General features: G+C 40.5%; 1 protein-coding gene across 5 annotated transcripts in view; it reads left to right on the forward strand.

The window, feature by feature from the left end:
• The window catches only part of PHACTR1 (phosphatase and actin regulator 1), a 386579-nt gene that overhangs the window by 273361 nt on the left and 95884 nt on the right, over window positions 1–17334 (forward strand). For all 5 annotated transcript variants that reach the window (XM_042461661.1, XM_042461660.1, XM_042461662.1 and 2 more), the window contains one exon: window positions 9340–9504. In XM_042461661.1, coding sequence (XP_042317595.1) covers window positions 9340–9504 — 165 coding nt within the window. The remainder of the gene's footprint in view (window positions 1–9339; window positions 9505–17334) is intronic.

The following is a 17334-nucleotide window of genomic DNA, read 5'->3' on the forward strand; positions in this document are numbered from 1 at the left end:
GGTTTGTTCTTAGTTGCATGAAAGGCCAACTAACACAGTGCCAGCCTTCCAAAAGAATGTTTTACTGTGAAATCTTCTTTACACATGAAGTTACAAAGAAGGAGCAATAGATAATAGTATCAAGATAGTATTAAGCAATAGTATCAAGAGAGGTTGTGTTAAATGCAAATCCGGGAAGGAAGGCAATAAAATGCCACAGAAGAATGTTTTGTGTGTGTTGTTCATTGCATTAGATAACCATCTCCTAAACTGCAGTTGCCCCAAAAGACTTCAGTCTAACATCATTTAAACATACATGGGCATTTATGTGTGAAAGGGAATAGCCTAAGCAAGAGTTCCCAAAATTTTTGACTCTTGGAGCCCTATATGGAGCGCAGGTTGGGAACTGCTGGCCAAGGAAGGGCTTGGCTCAGTAATCCAAAGACTGAAAACAATGGTTATCTTTGGGCCAGATTCTGTAAATAAGAACTAAACCTATACTGTATATACTCATGTACAGTGGAGCCTTTCCTTACATGGGGGATCCGTTCCAGGACACCCCCCCCCACACACACACACAGGTAAAGCAAATTCAATAGAATGGGGCTTGTGCTTGCAGCTGCACAGTGCGCACACACCACAGGAACACGCGCCGTTCATTCAATTGCCGCTTGACTTCCGTGTAAACTGGAAGCCACGTATGATGCGCCTGCGTATGGAGCGGGTGCACTGTATAAGCATAGAAATTAAGGTAAAAAATTGACCAAAAAAACCTTAAGTCAACTTATTGACAGGTCAATGTAAGTACAGTGGATCCTTTTTATACGCTGGGGTTTGGTTCCAAGATCCCCCGCGTATAACAAAATCCGTGTATGCTCAAGTCCCATTAAGTATAATGACATAGCAAAATGGTGTCCCTAATAAAAAATGGAACATCAAGGTAAATTTATACTTTTTGGAACATTTTCAAACCGTGTATGCTTGAATCCGTGTATAAAAAATCCGTGTATAAGAAGGGCCGACTGTACTGTATCTTCACTCTTATTTAAAAGAAGGAAACATCCCCTGGTGAAAAGCAAAAGTATAATCTGTCATGGAAGCACCAACCCCCTCTAATCTCTCATCCATCCAGTTTTAAGAGTAAACACAAGGAGTTGTGTCTGCTGGAATTTTGTAAGCTCTTTGACATTGTTTCGCTTTGCTGCATCCTCTAGATCTTTTGCGATATGCCCGTAAATTTTACCCTCAACTTATCATAGCAAAGTCCATAATTTTGTCTTCAATTTATACATGAGGTTGACTTATAGTCGAGTATACGTGCTGGCCAACTGGCCGTAATAAAGTTATTATTATTATAGTCGAGTATATACAGTAGATCTTTCTTTATATATCTGTGTGCAGAATCACTATCAGCATGATGGTGTTGATAGTCAAATATGCTGTGAAGACAATTAGAGTGGTCTAATTGCCCTGTCAGTCAGACCTTGGAAAAGTTACTTTTGAGATCAGTTTGAAGTGTCAAGTCCTGATGACATGAAAAGAGTGCTTGATTCTGTTCATCCAACCATTTCTGCTCTTGGTTGTTGCTGATCTTGATTGATTACAGACAGTATGTCTGGCCTTAGATCCAGGAAATGATAAATACTTCCCTCAGGGATGGATGTTTATTGATCTTTTTAAAATGTGCAATGGTTTAACAGCTCTTGAAGAAGCCAGGTCTGGATTGGGACTCGGGACCTTAACAAATTTAGAGCAGTGCCCATTTTCCAATTTTAGCACAAGGTGATTGAGTTGAAAGTTGTGTGCAACTTCAACACTTCTGGATGACTCTGACAATTTTAACCCATTTCAGCTGGATTTTAGGCATGATTTTGGTGTGGAAACTGTATTGGTTGCCTTGTCGGACAACCTCTGCTGTGATAAGGGTAGGCAAAATGCATTCCTGTTAGTTCTCCTGGACCTCTAAGTAGCTTTAGCTACCATCTCTCGTGGTACCCTGTGGAACCCTGGGGTTTGAGGTTTGGTGAGGCATTAGAGCTCTCTGGCTGAACATTCTAAATATCTTTATCTAAACTCCATATCCCAGGATTCCATAGATTGTTGCTATGGTAGTCAAAGTGGAATCATGGTGGTATCAATATTGTCACTAGGATTGGCATCACCCAGTGCAGCAATTTATGGTATTCCCCCCTTTGACTTCCTCCCATACCATACCATACAGAATCCTTAGTACAGTAGAGTCTCGATTATCCGACATAAACGGGCAGGGCTGATAGTTGGATAGCTAAAAATGTTGGAGAATCCGGAGGGTCCAAGAAAAGCCTTGAAATCACTATGAATTGCAAACATATTGAAGTTTTATTGCAGTAACAGTAAAAGTAACGTTGCAGTAACGTTATAGGAATAACATTGTAATGTATAAACAGTCCTCTAAAAATGTAAAGAAATCACTGATCAACATTGTGATGTACAATATGTACTGTATAAACAGTTCAGTCCTCTGAAAATGTAAAGAAATCACTGAGCAGCGACGTTGGATAATCCGGAATGTTGGATAATCGAAGGTTGGATAATCGAGACTCTACTGTAATGTTTTTTGTACTAATGTTACTCATAAATTGTAATACCCATATATCGCTGAATGTAATGGCAATAGTTGTGACATAAACAACTAGCAAAATTAAACTATACCTTTAAATTACAATGTCATGTGTACAGCCTAAATGTATTTACATGTACATAGTTTCATGTGGTTAAGTGAAATTTTTGTTAAATGTGATGCTTTTAAAGATATTTTTGAAAGAATAAAATTGTAATTTTTTTTTAATCTAAAATTTAATTTAAAAAAAAAAACCCTGAGCCTTCTCCTTTCTATTCCTACTGAGCTTGATAACATCTCCTGCACTTTGGCATTTTAAAGGGATGCAGGTGAATGCCGCAACCTGTTTCTGCCAAAAGGCGGGTATTTGGGGAGCAGTGGTATAATTCCTGTTAGAGTGTCACCTGGTGTAGTCCTCACTCCCCACTACAACTATGTTGTGTGAAAGGACTCCCGGAGAAGCAAAACAGTTTATGATTGGCCAGCCAGTCACAGACCTCAGAGTGCTGCGATGTGGGAAATGGGAGTGAAAGGTAGCCCGAAAAACCCACAAAAAACTACAGTACATGCTCTGTTACTGGCCTCTTCACTTTAGCATAAGACCTTGAAACTCAACCCAGACTACGTAATTTTTGTGGCCCCTAGAGGATTAAAAAAAAAGTATGAGGTCAAATTCTGTTTAGAGAGATGTTTGGGCAAATTAAGATATTTATGAAATAATATTTTCAATAATTCTAAACCTCTATAGCTTCTGTTCTAAGTCTCCCCCTGAACAATAAATAGACAACATCAGTGGGTCTGTAGGTCAGTTTTCTGCCCCTGCCCTATAAAAATTATCTATCATCCCACATAAAACTAGAAGTTTCCAGGAGTCTGCCTGTTTTTGAAAAATGAATACTATAATATCAGTCTCCTTCCAAAGTAATACTGATTCATAAGTTCTGTTTTTTCCCCCATTAACCAGCATGTCAAACTCGTCCTTTCTGCAAAACTTTCCCTTCTGCATTTAAGATTTTATCAGTACCGCATTTGTCCTGCTTGACCCAAAGGTCAACCAAGACTGACAATAATAAGTATGAAATTAAGATTGTATTTACAGTGTGCAATCTTTGGCATTTTCAACTAATGTTCTTTCTGCCATTTTGTTTACCACTGACCCAATTTGAAAAGATATGTTTGGAAGCTCTTAATTGATTGGGTTGCCACCACATTGAATAATTTGCTATCATTTGCTTCTTAAGCCCCCATGAGTTACAATATTTATAAAAATGTTAAATGGTACCTTGTATCCTATGATAGCTTAGTTTTCTTTATGATCCTTTTGTGAGGAAATTTGTCAAAAAAAAAAATTCAGATCCGTATCTATCCTGCCTACTGAGTCATTTCTAGCTACATTTTTTGTGCACCCTAACATAATTTTAAAAGGTTGATAAGGCCTTGTCCTTCCTGATTTCTTTCTCAGCAGGGCCTGTTCTTCAATGTCTAAACTGTAGACTTTAATCATGTTTTCTGCCACTGTACCTGAGATAGCTAGAAGTTACAAGGACAAATTTCCCATGTGCCCCTTTGATCCTTTTGTCTTTTAGTTGTGTTTGGCTGGCTGCTTTGCAGTACTCTGCTTAAAGAAGTTGCTTTTAAAATTCAGTTATATTTTTGATTGTTAGAAGATGAAAATAACATGTAAACTTTTGTGTGGGTTCTATCCAGCCCCAACTACTTGTTCCTTGTTTTTAGTTAATCATTTCTGATCTGAAAGGTGATGCATTGGTGCTGTTCTGCTTTCTAAAATGAAATTTGCATCTTTTGTGGTACAAGAGTGAGACTGTGAAGCCCACGCAAACATCCTATCCGTCTCTGCAGTTGTCACTAATGTTGCCTGTTCTGACACATTTTAAAACTAGGTCAATGTGACACGACATGAATCTTAGCTTTTCACAGAAAGTCAGACGGACTGAGCTATCAAAGAAAAAGGAAACCTCATGTAGAGCGTAGACATATTATCTTAGTTATTTTTCTCTGCTGCCTCCAAAGTATCTTGGTAAAAGTATATGGTCTGCAAACAACTCTTGTGTCCTTAGTTCTAGAAAGCGGAGAACAGTATATGGAGTGTCCACATTATCACACCGCAGCCTGGAAAGGGGTGTCCTTGGGGCTTCGGCCCCTTTTCCTCTGTATCGCTGACGCGGCCATTTAAAGGCCGCACCAGCGATATGCGCAGTGGAAGGAGTTCCGAAACGGAGCTCCTTTCAGTGCCCTACAGCAGCGCCATGACGTGATGCCCACGCCGCACCGTTTGGACATGGCGCATCCGTCACATCAAAATGGTGGCACACGTAGACAGGGTGCCGCCATTTTGATGTACAGAGTATGTCCTAGGGTTGCGGGGCATCTGTAAAGGACGCCCCGAGGCAACCCTAGTACTTATCCAGGCCGGTGGTCTGGATACCGCCTATGAATGAATATTTGTTTAGCACCAGCAGTCTGTGCAAGACAGGGATGCAAACCAGATATGGTTGATATCCAAAGAGTTTCACAAATAAGCAGTGATACATTTAGGAGTTGTCAACTTTTTTATTAATCATCTTTTGGTCTTTTTAGAGAGTCAATTGTTTTACTTTACTCAAAGTGTAGCAAACTAACATAGCTGTGTTTGGGACTCCCTCCGGCTTTCAAGATTAGGTAGCCCAAAGTTATCTTTCATATTGCATTGCCAGCTCCTTCCTTTGGCCCAATAACCATTTGGAAGCTTTTATTGTAGGCGTGGAGAACCCGAGGCCAACCAGATTTTGTTAGACTCAACATCCATCATCCTTGACTACTGGATATGCTCACATTGCTGATGGGACTTAGTGTCCACCCATATCTAGAGAGTGCCAGTTCTACATCTTTGTTTTGTAGAGCTATATTATATCCTCTAGCTCATGGGATAGAGAGATCCCTTGTAGTTGTGGCACCTCTGCTGTTTTGGAACCAAAAGTTCTTTTCACATATTTTGGAACCTAAAGAGTATGAAACAGAGCCTGCTGTTAATAGTGTGTGTTTCATCCTATACCTGTTATTATTAAAAATGGCAATGAAAGGTGGAGGAGGGCCAAATGAAGCAAAAGTTACTGGCAGAAATCCAGTATTCTGAAACAGGTTTTAAAAAAATATACGCAAGTCATTCTTCATTTTATGGAGACTGCTTTACTTTCAGATATTCAGGTCTTCCTGTTCAGTGATGCCCAGGTAGCAATTAAGTTGAGAAGTCATGCTATTATTTGTAAATGGTGTTATTTGTATCAGCATATTGTTGTTCATTCTGACATACAGTATATTTAATTGGGAAAGTGAAGCACTTGTCCTTCCTCCTAGCACAAAATGGCTTCTGTGCAAGGGAAAGGGATTTTCAGCAAAAGGGAGAAGGATGATTTTCAGTGAAAGTGAAGGTGCAAAACAGTAGAAATGGCCTGATGGTTTTTTGGCCATCTATAAGTGGCGATCCTAGATTGTGATACTGAATTATGTCGCTCTTTGTTCCGGGGGAAGAGCTGCAAGCATGATAACAGTGCAATCCTATTTGCTGTTATTCATAAATGAGTCCTATTGTGTTTACTTCCTTGTAACTATACTGGTATTTTAACCTTAATAATATGAACATTCTGTGACACTTAGCTACTGGGAAAACCTTCACTGTTTCTGTGAGTGGGCCTTTTTTGCAGCTTTCTCCTTAGGCAGAGGATTCTTACTGAGTTGAAAATGTTGAAAGTGTTGCCCTTTGGAACCACATGGTGTGGATTATTGAGAGGAGTTTTACAAAACACATCAACTCTGCCACCAGGGAGAATGCTATTACCTCAGCAGTAACCAAATAATTAATGTAACCTCCTTTTAAAAAAATGACTGGCAGAGCTACTGTGATACAAAGTGTGTTTTTGCAGCAGTAATTGCAATTCTTTGAGGAATTGAGCACGCATGAGGGGTAGCAGGTGGTGGCCACGATGCGCTGGCTGCTTTAATGTTTGTCAGTGATGGGTTTTATTATAGAAGTCAACCCAAATGGCAGTCCTTGCAGCACCATTCCCAGCTGGCTTAGAAAGATGTTTTCATCCCCTGCACAGTGTCTATCCTGTGAAGCAGTTCAACTCAGACATTAGCCCGTGTTTTCCCAACGGTTAGTTTTCTTCATTGTGACACTGGGGGGGGGATCACATTAAGTGCATGGTTTGTTTAATATACAATGGACCTTAGGTGTTTATTTTTTAAATAAGACTGAGCTTTTCTTTAGTTACATGGACTTGGTTAAAGTTGTGGAGAGCCAGCATGGTATAATGCTCTGAGTATTGGACTAGGACCCTGGGATACCAGGGTTCCAATCTCTGCTTAGCTATGGAAACCCTCTGGGTAACCTTGAGCAAATCACAGTCTCTCAGCCTCAGAGGAAAGCAAAAGCAATCCCCCTTCTGAACAAATCATGCCTAGAAAACCCCATGATAGGTCACCCTGAGTCAGACACACAACAACAGCAACAATGTGACTATCCTTTGAGGAGACCTATTGAAATCAATTTGTCTCCAATTAGTTATAACTAAATTTAGTTCCATTGATTTCTCTGGCCCTTTCTGGCTAAATCTGGAATCAACTTGAATTCATATAGAGCCTGAGAAGGGAACCTTGGACTTTCCAGATTATTCCAATTCCCATAATCATTTATTACTCAGTATGTTTGCTGTGGCTCATGGATGCTAAAGTACAAACCAGCTAGAGGGACAAATAGTGCCCATCTCTGCAGCAGAGAGATCAACATGAATGTTTCCCTCTCTTGTTTTCTCAGCACAACCAAAACCCTTCAGAAAGTTTCATTTATGGCAAAATATTCTGCCTGAAAAAACAAATCTTTGTCGTGGCAAATCAAATTAGTGTTGTGTGTTTACGGGAAAGGTTACACTACCGCAAAAAGTCTTTGTACCTAAATGATTCCAAGTGCCCTGAATAATTTAAAAAATATTTGTTCCTTTTGAGGTTTTGTGTGCTAAGTGCAATTAAACATAATCTCAACAACAATTTTCAGCCTGTTTTGTCTTTACAGCCAAGCACCATGATGAAAAACATATGCCTTATGCTTAGCTCCAAATGAGAAATTGTATAAGAATTGGGGCCTTCAGATTTCAAAGCAAGCTGAAGAAACAGTTAAGTAGGGAGAAAATAGATTTCATGCAAGGGAGAACAGGAAAAAGGAGATGGCTTCGTGGCTTTGGTGGATTTTATAATTTTTGCAAGTTAGTTTGATGAGCTCGCAAAGCTATTTTAAGGGCATGAGCCACATTTTCCTATAATTTACATGCTTGAGGTTTTGTGCTTTAGTGATGGTTCAATTAAATTCACCAATTTATTTGTGGTGTTCTAATTTTGGAGGGGAAAAGAAGCTTAGAAAAAGAGTAGGAATAGCATGGACAGAAGCCAAAGTGGAGAGGGTTTCTGTACCTTTAATGTTTGTACAGAAGGGAAAATTTGAGCCAGTTTTGCTTGCCTTGAAAGCTACACCTGCTGAAATCTTTCCTTAGAAACAACTAAAAGATGCAGGAATCCTGTCCTTGTTTGCATATAGTCTTGCCAGCCTTAGATTTAGTTGAAACCTGCCTGAAAGTTCTGCTGTTGGGCCTCTATGTTTATCTAAACTACCTGGCTTTGGAACTTAGAAAGCGGATTGGTGATTACTTAGAATCAGTGGTGGCAGATAGCTTCCAGGTGAGCAGGACAAGAAAACTGACCTTTAAGAGAGTTGCCCAAGGTGCTTAACTGTGTTTAGAGCAGTAGTTCTCAACCTTTGGTTCTCCTAATGTTTTGGACTTCAGCTTACAGAAGTCCCAGCCATCTTGCCCAAATGATTACGAACTCTAGGAGCTGGAGTCTAAAATGCCTGGAGGACCCAAGGTTGTGAACCTGTGGTTAGGAGGCTAGCACATTTACGGTCTGAACTGAAGCCTAGAGCTAGTTCACCATCCTGTAGATTTGGAAGTCCTGATTTCTTGCATGGCACAGGGTTGGATTGGATGGCCCTTGTGCTCTCTTCCAATTCTGTGATTCTGTTACTTTATCCATCAGGACTGAGAGTTGAGAAAGGCCCTTTGATCACCTTAGCAGGAGCAAGGTAAACTACAAATCCTCTACCATTTATTTATTTATTAGATTTATATTGCGTCTTTGTCCCAAAATGGGATTCAAAGCAGCTGATAAAAGCCAAAGACATTCATCTTTATCCCTCCCTTCCCCTTGTCAATGCTGCTTACAACACTTGTAAGAGGGTTGGGAAGTTATCATTTGACTTCTTTCAGCAGTTGTTTACTTCTTTATGCTTGGGTCTTCTTCTCTTCCCTGCCATGTGTTACTATTATTTATTTATTAGATTTATATTGCGTCTTTGTCCCAAAATGCTTGGGTCTTCTTCTCTTCCCTGCCCTCCTTTATTCTTTTCAGCCTATATGTCTTTTCATTATTCTGTAAACAAAAGTTCTCAAAATATTTCTCATGTTCACATAATCCCTGGGTGAAAATATCTTTCGGAAGTGTGGGATCACCTTCCCTGATTATCAGTGAACTGTTCCTTGCAAGGTGTTATACAGAGGGCATGTGTTACTATTAATACTTAATCTTTGTCAGCACAGTGTGAACTTGGCTTAGTAAGAGAACTTTTTGCTCTGGCACTCTGACTATTTACTTACTGACATCCTCTTTTCTACACCTCTCCTCTTTTTCTCTTCCTTTCATTGTTGAAAACGTAGCTGAAGAAGTGGAAAGACTGGCTGCAATGCGCTCGGACTCACTGGTTCCAGGGACACACACCCCTCCTATTAGAAGGAGAAGCAAGTTTGCCACTCTAGGACGAATTTTCAAGCCATGGAAATGGAGGAAGAAGAAGAGTGAAAAGTTTAAGCACACATCAGCAGGTAAAATTATAGCCCTACTTTGGAGGCGGGGTGTGATGCTGTGCTTTTAAGAGCAGACCATGAAACCAGAATTTGGCAGAGATTAAGAAGTGCAGACATACAAACCTTCTGTTCCACACTGTATGTATTTTTTTTTCTTCCTGTAATCCCAGTTCAATGCTAAAATATCAAATGCAATGCACAGAAAATTCCCATGTAGGTTTGCCACAAAGTAATGAAAAATAGCAGTAGATTCTTATGGGTATATAAGAATACACTGCAACAATCCCAGTTCCCAAAACCATAAGAGTGGGATGCTCTCCACCTACAGAAACCATTAAGAAGACAAGAATATTAATGTGATACACTTGGGCAAATTTCAGTATGCCATTTCCCCTGAAGAATAAAAAAGATTCAGGATAAAAAATCAAAAGTGTGAATAATAGAGAGATGCACCTACAGGCTTGTGCTTGTGCCAGAACTAGTAACAGAAAGAAATATTGGGGGTCTGGGGAGGTGGCACAAAAGGGGGAATATACTTGTGCAGAGGGCTTTGTTCTACAAGTTAGACTTCTGAAACAGTAATGATATATTTTACAAAAATCCTCCCCCTTGTTTCTATTTTTCCCCACAGTAAATTTAATTGATTTTGGCAGGAGTTAGCTTTCAAATAAACATAGGCAGAATGCTTACAATATTTTGATGGATGGTGATGGCAAAGAAAAGCACCCTGGGAATTTGAAAGTCAAGTAATTTGAAAGTCAAGCAATGGAGGGAGGGAATTGCCTTGCCCTCCTCATTTGGTTCTGGCACTGCCTGTGGCTGACACCCCCTCCCCAATAATTGGCAGCTCTATCCCAATTTGAGCAATAAAACAGCTATAAATCATAAAACATCTGCTGGAATATCACTTCTTTAGTTACTACTGAAGGGCTTGGCAATTAACATTTGCCACCTGATTTGCTTACAGCCAGTTACAAGATTATTCTATGGAGCAGAAGGGAGAAGCCTTTATTGCCCTAGGGATAGAACGCTGATGCTGAGTAGTGAGTTGACAGTCACATATGGATATATATGCACACACCCATAGAACATGTATACACAGACATGCATACAATATGGTGATACTGGTAGGGAAACAGTTATATCTGTGTTGCGATCTCTGACAAATCCCCTATTTAGCAATCCTACTCTAGATTGTTGTTTCTCACAGGTTAAATGAACAGGAAAACTGAAATATCACCTGTGTTGGGGTGAGGTGAGGCTTACCCTTGTCCAGAGTTCCAGATCCAGATTGTTATTTTCTTATGCATAGCTTTTTCTTATAGGTTGCGATACTAGGGAAACAATGTGCACTTGGCCCTCTCTATCAGCTGATTCTGCATCCCTAGATTCAGCCATCTACATCTTGAGTGTGTGTGTGTGTGCTTTCCTAAAAGCAAATCTTGATTTTGTGATTTTATATACGTGACATCATTTTACTATGCCATTGTATTTAATAAGACTTGAGCATCCACAAATTTTGGTATCCACAGAGGGTTTTGGAACCAATGTCCAGAGTATATCAAGGGCCACTGTTTTGGCATTGCTGAACAAGAGAAACTAAACCCCTCCCTGCCCCATGCACAATCCCAGTCAAAACTGCATTCTCACAATTGCTAATGTTATTGTTCTGATGTGATTAGCAGCATTGGAACAGTTGTCTTTTCCCTCTGCAAGTTCAAGGCCGATCATTGGGAGTGTGGGAAATAGTAGGTGGGGGATACTAAGGGTCAACAAGGGCTGATGGTTCCCATGTTGGTGAGGTGGTGAATTTACTCCAGATTCTAGTCCTGACTTGGAAGGAAGTAGGCACTGAAACTCATCCTCCAAATGGGTTCAGAACCACGGAGAACTCTTTTAAAATTCTAAAATAAAACCCAAAGCAGATTCAATGCTCTACTGACTTTGGAGTCACCAGAAACATGCAGCATGGAAAACAGTTGTATGCTCAAATCAGTTGAGGATCTGAGTAGGGCACAGCCATATGCTCTGTTTCAGTTGGTGTGTGTATGTGTCCTCAAGACACTTGTGGACTTAGGTGACTCCATGAAATGGAATCCATGAATCTTATAGGATATTCTTAGGCATGGAACATCAGGGGTGGCTTGACATTTCCTTCCTCTGAAATATAGCCTACACCACCTGGTATTCTTTAGTGGTCTCTTATCCAATACTAATCAGGGCCGAGCCTGCCTGGCTTCCAAGATCAGACAGGATCTGGTACCAATAGTTAATTAAAGTTAAAACAAATGCAGTGTAACTAAATTGTGGCAGAGTAAAAGCCCACATCTACTTTACCATATACAATTGCAGCAGTCTGCAGAGGTGCTTGCATTGTAATTGTCAGTTTGATAAAGGATCATGTTTATGGCATAAAGTGGCTCCAGTCTAAAGATGCAAAACAGTTTCAGTACTTACACAGAGCATTGCATAAATGGGTGCTGCTCCACTTTCCCCAGTGCTGGGGAATGTTCTGTATTTGCACAGAGCTCTTCTCCATCAGCTACCACCTGACTGTATCAGAAGGAAAAGTGAGACAGATTGGCCAGGATAAGCTGCTATTTGGTTGCACTGATTCTGGAACAGTGGCTATTCACCCTGTTCATTTTCTACTTTGCAGGACCTGAATTAGTTTATTTTCCTCTTTCATTCTTACACCCACCCACCCCTTTCCCCCTTTTGTACTGTATCTTGTTAGTCTGTGAGCCATTATTTTAAATTAGGATGCAGCTTAAATGTACTGGCAGAAAAAATTGTGTAATAAGTGAAATAAACACAAAAGCATTGTTAACTTTAGATTCTAATTGGAGGTCCCATATGAACAGTGCAGACTCAAGCTAAGGTTATAGTATGTCAGTTTTCTCGCAATTAATGCTCTGAATTGGGGTGTAATATCCACTTCTCTGTTTAGGCCTTGTTTTTCCCCTGATTTTGGCCTTACTGTTGAGACAGGGACGTAGCCAAGGGGGGGTTCTTGGGGTCCGGACCCCACCCCTTCCGTTAGATAAAATGAATGGTGTGTGCTGTCATGCCACCACACCCAAGCCCCATTATAATGGTGGCACTTAGTCTGGACCACCACCCCCTTCCCAAAATCTTGGCTACGTCCCTGGTTGAGAAGCTGCTGTTCTCAAAGTAATGCACTTGAGAGCATACACTCACACCCACACAAAAACAAACCAGTTTGTCTTCCCTTGATTCCTGAAAGCCTCCCAGGAGACAACTAGTAAGATTCATACATAGGTTTCAGAAAGCCAGTTCCTACAGCACTTTTTGCAAACACATTCAGAACAAAAACACTAAGAATAATCTACATGTGTATCTTAGTGAACTCAGAAGAGAGAGTGGAATTCTGTTTCAAACTCTGTATGATTGCATAGATCAGGATTAAGTTAGTGTCTGATATCTTAAATCTTGATATGGTTAGCGCTTTAATTTCTACAGTAAATCAAAAGCAACCCCAGGAGATGCTGTAATGAGCGCTAGCACGCATTTGTGGCTAATCCTTTGGTGCACTGATAAATGTCTTCAGAAAAATGTAATTTCCATCAATCTCCCAGGGAAAGATATTCAGCCTTTTCTACTTTAAAGCAGATTAATAATCAGGCTGAGGAAAAATACACACAGACTGTGGGATTTGAATCTCACATTGGTGCAGTGTACTCTGTTTTTGTATCTCTTGTCCATAGGTACCTTTGAGAGAGAGAGAGAGAGAGAGAAATTGTCCAGATAATAGACTATTGTTCTTAAAGTATGCTCAATTTCTTCCTTGGTATATTCAAGATCTTTCAATGGTTGCTTCATTTTTGGGGCATTTGTTAATAATAAAATAGGAGTTTGCAGAATAAGTTCAACATGCCTTCAAAAGGAAGCTTCATGAAAAAATGCATGCAAATTAATTACATCCATATCTTAGAAGTGGTTTGCCTGGTTGGATGCCATTGTCAAAAGTGACACAGGATGCTAGCATAAAGATGCAGCTCTATGATTCTGGGCTGAGCAAAAGATGAACTGTGAACGATTCATCTCTATGGTGTCCTTTGGGGCACTTGATTGCCAAAGTCCTATCCACCTAGTCTTTGGCAGCATCCTCATCTATTGCAATTGCAACTGAATGTGCCTCTTTATAAGGAGGCTTATCATCTCCTAGATAGGCACAGTGGCAGTTAGACCAAGTCACTGTACACTCAGTTCAGCATCACCTCAGAGCAGTGTAAATGTCTGTGTGCCTACATAATTCTCCAACTTACTGTAAAGCCCAGACACTACCTTCTGACCATTTTGTGCTTCAAGGTAAAAAGGCAGAATTGGAGAAGCATCTGACTCCCAATCCATAGCCATAGGCACAAAGGCTATCAAAGTGCTCAGACCTCTGGAGGATCCCAGTGGATCTTATTGCTGATATCTTCATTGTGTGTCTTGCCATGCAGATGTAGCCAGATGTTTCTCTAATCTTGTCTGCTTGCCATGAAGCATGGAATGGCCATGCAAGGCAGCTATGAGGATTTACAGTAAGGGGAGGGGCATGTGGGCATTGCACAGAGAGGAAGGGAATACCAACCCGCACAGCACCTAATAAAGGACCTCAAAATGCATAGGGCACATTTATCTGTGCAGATGTCCCTAACTGAATTCTGGCCTCTGTGTGCCCTCCCAGTCAAGTAAATTTGCAGGGCTGGAGTGTTTTTAACATTCTGTGAATAATGAATTATTATAGGTCACAGACTAACCAAACATCTGCTTGTGTAGAACTCAGGTCAAGGTTCTGGGTTAATAAACTTATTGATGCTAATTAGAAAATAAATACTTTAACCTGCAGTGTTGTTTATATATGCCACAAGGAAAGGTTTGCAAAGTACACCAGAGCTAATTCATTTCTTATCTAGAAGCTTGGTTTCTTATCTAGAACCTCGTCTTTTCCAAAAACTATTAAAACATTAATTACCATGAGACACTGAAAGCCCCTGTCATCCTGTGTCCAGACAGATAACACTAGCTGCAATGATTACAGTAAAAAAAAGCCTAAATGACCAGATTGTATCGCTTCATGGGGATGGTCTACTTACCTGGTAACAGATGTCATTTAACTTGTGGTAGCATGATGACATGCATATTCCACAACAACTGCTAAGCCTTTTTTTAGGTCAGATTGTGTTGAAACATTTCAAAACAAGCTTTCCTTTAAGCTTTTGCATAATGACCTCCTTCCCCTGAAATCTGCACGTAATAGAAATGGATAGACAATTGGTACTGAGTCCAAAAGTCAGTGATGCCCTGTCAGCATTGTATTTGAACCCTCAGTGGGTTCAACAGGCATGTGAGCACCCCTCAGCTTTGTGAACACCTCTGCAAGGAGAATCATGGTGGACACAACCCTTCATTCTGTGCACACCTTGAATCCATTGTTACCTGCTACCTCTACCTCAAGAAGGGAAAAATGTATCTGATATAAAAGTATAAACTGTGCAGACCAGTCTAAAAGGACTGGAGAGTGTAGGCTAGACTCTATTGTGAGAAAAAGATGCTTGCCGTCTCTTTTTATGCCAGGGATCATCAGATCCAGGAGGCCTCTCATGGCATTGTAAATGCTGTGGTGAGTAACATTTCCCATGAAGGAACTGTGAGTTTATAGTTCAGCTCTGTGGGAAAAGACACTGCATGTATCAGTATTATCTTTGCAAACACCCACTACATACAACTTCCTCCTCCTCCTAGATAAAATAGTTTCTTGGGGGATGGCTGTTGGTTAATAACATGTAATATTGGACTTAGGGTACTAGCAGACAGTTCTCACTTACTAGGATTTCTTCTTCAGATACAACATCTCATCTTCACTCAGTTTCAACTGATGATTTTAGTTCCTGCACTTGAATATATAGTTTTAGTTTGATTTCTTTAGTCACTGGGGAATTTGGTCTTCGGGGCTTGGGTACTCCTGATATACACACTCAGTTTAATTTTATAGAAGTGAAACTGTTGCCTAGGCAGTGAAGTGTCTGCAATGGAAGGAAGCAACAAGAGTTGTCTCAGATGTCACAACCTGTGGCTATTTCTCAATAATGCATATTAATGTTTGTGCGATAGTTCAATTCCATTTTTTCATTATGATTAGCTCATGCAAACAAAGAATAGGCTATGATTTGTACACCTCTGTCCAAGAACATTACTTGTTGCTCAATCAAAGTCTAAGCCCTGAATAAGAAATATTTGTAGGTGATCTAGGAGAAACTAATTAGAAAGACAGGCAGTTTACAGACCGCCCAAAAAGGGCAGTCTGCCGCCGCCTCCATTTCCGCCGCTGGGAAGCCTCAGCCTCCAAACGGGGAGGCTTCCCGGCGGCGAAAAACGAAGCTGCAAAAAGTGGCATCTTTTTGCGTCACAAGCGCAGGGGGATGTGCGGACGCTAAGCGTCCAGCACGTAAAAATGGCGGCGCCCATGTGTATAGAGCGCTGTCATTTTTACACCCCCATCACGTGCTGGAGTGAGGCCGGTATGGACGCTAGGTCCTCAGCCAACCCCTAGCATGTGACAGAGGCATATTAAAGGCCCATCTAGAACAGGCCTTAGAATCACAGTCTCTTGAGAACAGACATACGCTCTGTACCAGTGCTACTCAAAGTGGTGGTGCCTGGACCTTTGTTGGTCTGAACAATTAACTCCCAATCCATGGATAGTTTCCAGGAAAGGAAAGGAAAAATACTTGTATGGTTGAGGTCTCTGGCATGTTAGGTGAGGGAATGCCAGTCCTCCACATCAAATAGTCTGAGAAGCACAGCTATATACCCTGTCCATATATGAGAGGAAAGGAACTCCTAGCTGTGAACTTGGGTTCAAAAGTGCTGATGATGACACATGCACTTTTCAGAGCAAAAGTATTCAGTTTCAGAAGAAGAAGCTTTGAATCCATTGCCTTCAGTGGGCTCCACATGTCACTGTGTTGGGATCAGGCCTTAACTACCTACTTTTACACAGCTGATACTTCTATCAGTTGTCTATTTTTGTACGTGAGTTGGCAAACGCAAGCTTCTGATGAAAAGGGATGTTTATGCTTTTCTGTGGTTGAGTCTTTTGTGCACTCTTGAAAATGTGCTGCATAGCATATTTCCAGCTATTAAGAAACAGACTTTGCCTGGCTGGATTGAAAAGGCTTTTTAAGAATGTACTAACCCCCATGCCTTTGCTTTAATGGCACATTTGTGGAAAAGGCTCCTTAAATGTGTCCGAGCTTACAGGAAGGGAGTGTTTAATGAGGCCATTTGGATTTTATGCTAATTACACTTCCAGCTGCTATAAAGATTATATGCAACAGCCCCAAACTGCAATTTTATAATGTCGCTCTGCAGTTGTATATTCCTAACAGAAACAAAAGAGAAAACAGAAAGTAAAGGAATGTATAAGATAGGATTTAAGGCTTGAATAGGTGAAATAAAAATACATCTGGAGTTCTCCTCCCCCCCCCCCCTCACCCCCTTGAGCCTAACAAGCTGCATCATGTGTCAGAAAGATTTGCCAGCAAATTTAGTAATATTTAAATCCTTGGATCTACAGGTACAATTTCTTTGAAAGATTCTCATGGGTGAGATGGGATCTGTGTTAGCAATAGCTGTCATACTGACAGAATGTGCAGCTTTTCTTAAAATAAGGTCAGGTCACAGGCATCTAGGCCTTTTGATAGCAGATCAACTATGCTTTGGATTTATTTATTTAAAATATGAAACTGTAAAATTTGAAACAAATTCCTAACAGTGTGATCCTGTGCATATCTCGTTCTGCACACGTCAGGGGGGTTTACTACCAAATAAATGGGT

This window comes from Sceloporus undulatus, chromosome 4, assembly GCF_019175285.1.
Source record: "Sceloporus undulatus isolate JIND9_A2432 ecotype Alabama chromosome 4, SceUnd_v1.1, whole genome shotgun sequence".
In the NCBI taxonomy this organism is placed as follows: Eukaryota; Metazoa; Chordata; class Lepidosauria; order Squamata; family Phrynosomatidae; genus Sceloporus; species Sceloporus undulatus.